The sequence below is a fragment of the Caretta caretta genome, chromosome 26 (genome assembly GCF_965140235.1).
Source record: "Caretta caretta isolate rCarCar2 chromosome 26, rCarCar1.hap1, whole genome shotgun sequence".
NCBI classification, from domain to species: domain Eukaryota; kingdom Metazoa; phylum Chordata; order Testudines; family Cheloniidae; genus Caretta; species Caretta caretta.
In genome coordinates, this window is record NC_134231.1 from 15849422 (window position 1) to 15852924 (window position 3503).

The window sequence follows — 3503 nt, forward strand, 5'->3', positions numbered from 1 at the left end:
CCCGTGCCTCGCGTTCGGCCAATGGGCGATTAGCTCCCCGGCTACTTCCCCATCCAGCCCCGCCCCCGGCCGCGGGGATTGGCTGGCGCGGCCGTCTCGCGAGGCCATTGGGCCGGGCCGGGCCGGGAAAGCGTCACTGGCCCCGATGGCTTCGTACTTCGAGGAGCACAACTGCGAGCCCGGCGAGCGCGCCCGGGAGAACCTGCTGCTGGAGCTCGCCAGGTGGGGGCCGGGACCCGGCGCGTGGGCAGCCCCTGGGGGGATGGGGGTCAGGGAACGTGTCCCCCCCGCCCCCCGTGGGGGGCCGAGCCTCCCGGGACGCCCCCCCGCAGGAGCCTGTCGCCCCGTGGGGCGGGGTCGCTGCCTGGTCCAGCTGGGCCCCGCCCCCTGACCGGACTTTCCCCGCCGGTCCCGCCGCCTGACCGGACTCTCCCCGCAGGACCCTGTTCAATGGGCAGCAGATCGACCTGGGTGCCGTGGGCTTCACCGACTGGGATCAGCGGCTGCCCCCGCCGGCCGCCCGGCGGGCCGTGCTGAGCCTCCCCACGGTGCGGGTGACGCCGGCCCAGGCAGGTGAGGGAGCCCCCGGTCAGGGCTCGGGGGCTCTGCTAGGGCCCCGCCCCATTGCCCCAAGGGATGGGACCCAGGTGTCCGGCTGACCGGAACGCTCTGCTGCGCCTGCAGCCTGCCTGGCTCCTCGGGGGTCTCCGCTTCCCTTAGAATCATAGACCTCGAATCATAGTCCAACCCCCTGCTCAGAGCAGGGCCAATCCCCAGTTTTTGCCCCAGATCCCTAAATGGCCCCCTCAAGGGCCGAGCTCACAACCCTGGGGTTAGCAGGCCCACGCTCAAACCACTGAGCGATCCCTCCCCGCGGGGTGGGTTATTGCCGGATTGTGGCACTCAGGACGGGGTCGTGGTGCCCGCTTCCATGGGGTCCTGGGGCATCGGGTCCGGGCGCCTGCTGCCTGGGACAGGACGAGCCTGATGCTCTTCTCTCTCCCCTGCCTGCTGCCCGGCGCCGCTGCCCAGACAAAGGGCTGAAATGCCCCGTGTGCCTGCTGGAGTTCGAGGAGGATGAGGGGGCCAGGAAGATGCCCTGCGAGCATCTTTTCCACTCAGGCTGCATCCTGCCCTGGCTGGGGAAGGTAGGTGCTGCTCCTTTCAGAAGCTTGCAGGGCCAGCTGTGCTTCCCCTACCCTGGCTGCGGCTGGACCCAGGCCTTTGGAAGCACAGACAATGGGGGGTGACCTCTGCTGAATTGGCGGTGCCAAGGAGACACCCGAAAGGTCTAGGGCTGCAGGTGCCCGGGGTGGGCGAGGGGATGGCGCCTCAGCGAGATTCCTCTTCTCTCCCCCAGACCAACTCCTGCCCTCTCTGCCGCCACGAGCTGCCCACGGATGACCAGGAATATGAAGAATACAAGAAAGACAAGGTGGGGTGCTTGTTACCACGCTGCCCCCTGCAGGGAGGCAGGGGTGGGTAGCGTGGGGTCCTGCTGCAGGGGTGGGTGTGCACAGAAAGGCTTTGTTCCTGCCATTAAATGGTTAAAGCCAAGTGTCCAGGGAGCAAAGCATTAGAAGATTGAACCCTGAGCCCAGGAAGGGGGGAGAAATCAGGGCCTGCTGGGCTGGAGTGTAATTTGGATGGAGCAGGGCCAGTTTTCCCCATCCCTGTTAGCTCTGCTGGTGCCCCTCCCTGCTGACCCACAGCCTCTCTGCCCTTCCAGCCCTGGCCGGCCAGGGGTATGGTTGTCACAGGGCACCCAATGCCCAGGGAAGAGGCTGGAGGTGGCAGCATCGGATGATGATGGTGTGGGGGTCAGGCCCGAAGCGTGATGGTAATCGCAGTGACGTGCTACCAAAGCCCAATACCTTGCACCCTGTCTGGCTGTGGGCCCCAGTGGACTGCCCAGCGCGGGCGGGGAACATGGTGGGGTACATGGGCCTCCTGATGTCCATGCTGGGCAGTGGCCATGTGCTAGGTGGGGCGGGCGGAGCTCGCCTTGACCACTGCCTGTCCTGGTTGTGTTTCAGGTGCGGAGGGAGCAGCGCGAGCACCGGCTGGAGTACCTGCATGGGGCCATGTACACGTGACTGGGGGTGCCCCACCCTGGCCCCCCACCTGCCTGGGGCATTGGATGCCCTCTCTGGGTCAGTGGGGGTGACCCCTCAGCGTGGGTACAAAGTTGCCTCCATTCCAGAGCTGGGTCCACAGGGGGTGTCCCCTGACATGGACAGGGCCCCTCCTTTGCTGAGCAACCCCAGCATCCCCATGGATCAGCCCTCGGCATCTCCCCCACTTTGCTGTGGGGTAGGGGCAGGGGTAACACTGACCAACCCCTCCCCCGTTGTCCAGCCATCTCTCCAGGCTGATTAAAGGTGTTTTTCTCTGACCCAGAGCATTTATGGAGTGTGAATGGGGGTGGAGGGCTTAGGGTATGGAGTCGTCTCTGTGGGGGAGATAGAAGACCCACCCTCCTGGCCTCTTTTATTCCCATGGGTGCTGAACCCTGCCCTGGGCCCTAAGCCTTGGCCCCTGAAAGAGTCCCCACAGCCCGCTGGCTGCCTGGAACCTGCCTGGGGGCTGAACTCCCTCCCCACTCAGGGGCATGCCTGCAACAGCTGTCTGAGGGCCCCTGGCTCTGGCTCCCCCAGTGGTGGGGTAACAGCAGGGCAGGCCAGGCCCTCCCTGCTGTTCAGAGGGAGATCACAGCATGTTGCTGGTGCCAGGGGGGTGGACCGGGGTGATAGGGTGTCTCCTGAAGAGAATGGAGCCCCTCCTTTGCTGATCAGCCCCGGTGTTCCCTGCTTCCTACTGACACCGGGCTCAGAACAGCTGGGGCTGGGAGGTGAGGGTCACTCTGAGCCAGGGGATTGGGGCTGTTTCCCCATAATCTGTGTTTAATGAGGCTGCTGGTGTGACACCCCTCCCCAATTAGTGGGAGCTGGGCCTGGGGGACCCTCTCTTGGATTCAGCTGCCCCTCCCAGCTCGATGGGAAAGGGGTTTGGGCAGCATTGTCCCTGGTGTGGCCCAGGGCTCTCTGCTCACCCCTAGGTAGGAGCACCCAGCTGCAGGGCGTTGGGAGAATCCTGGGCTCCAGGGGGGTTATGATTCCCCCAACAATGGAAGCTCGGCTGAGGGAGGCAGGAAGAGGAGATCTAGAGAAGGGAGGGAGGAAGAGGAGATCTAGAGAAGGGAGGGCACAGCCATGATGGATGAAAAGCTGGTGGGTGCCCCTGCTCCAGCCCAGCTCAGTAACCAGCCATCTGCAGCAGAGCACCCCCGCGTGCGCACACACCCTTACACAAGGAGAGGGCTTGCCCTGGGGCGTGTGGGGCAGCTCCCATGGCCTGGAGGGGGCAGCCACCTGTCACAGGGGCCCCAAGGTGTCATGAGCAAGGGGGGATCCGGGCCCTGGCTGGCCGTGCCCAAGGCTGGCCCGGCAGGTAAGCAGGGCTCCTCTGCAGGGAGCTCCCCAGTGACCAGCAGCACACCCTGC

At 65.4% G+C, this 3503-nt stretch overlaps 1 protein-coding gene across 1 annotated transcript; it reads left to right on the forward strand.

The window, feature by feature from the left end:
• Positions 1-90: 90 nt before the first annotated feature.
• Positions 91-2395, forward strand: RNF181 (ring finger protein 181). Its single transcript, XM_048829581.1, has 5 exons — positions 91-222; positions 440-573; positions 1033-1148; positions 1361-1435; positions 2037-2395. Exons 1-5 carry the CDS (start codon positions 146-148, stop codon positions 2094-2096), a joined length of 462 nt encoding a protein of 153 aa, XP_048685538.1. The 5' UTR covers positions 91-145; the 3' UTR covers positions 2097-2395.
• Positions 2396-3503: the final 1108 nt, after the last annotated feature.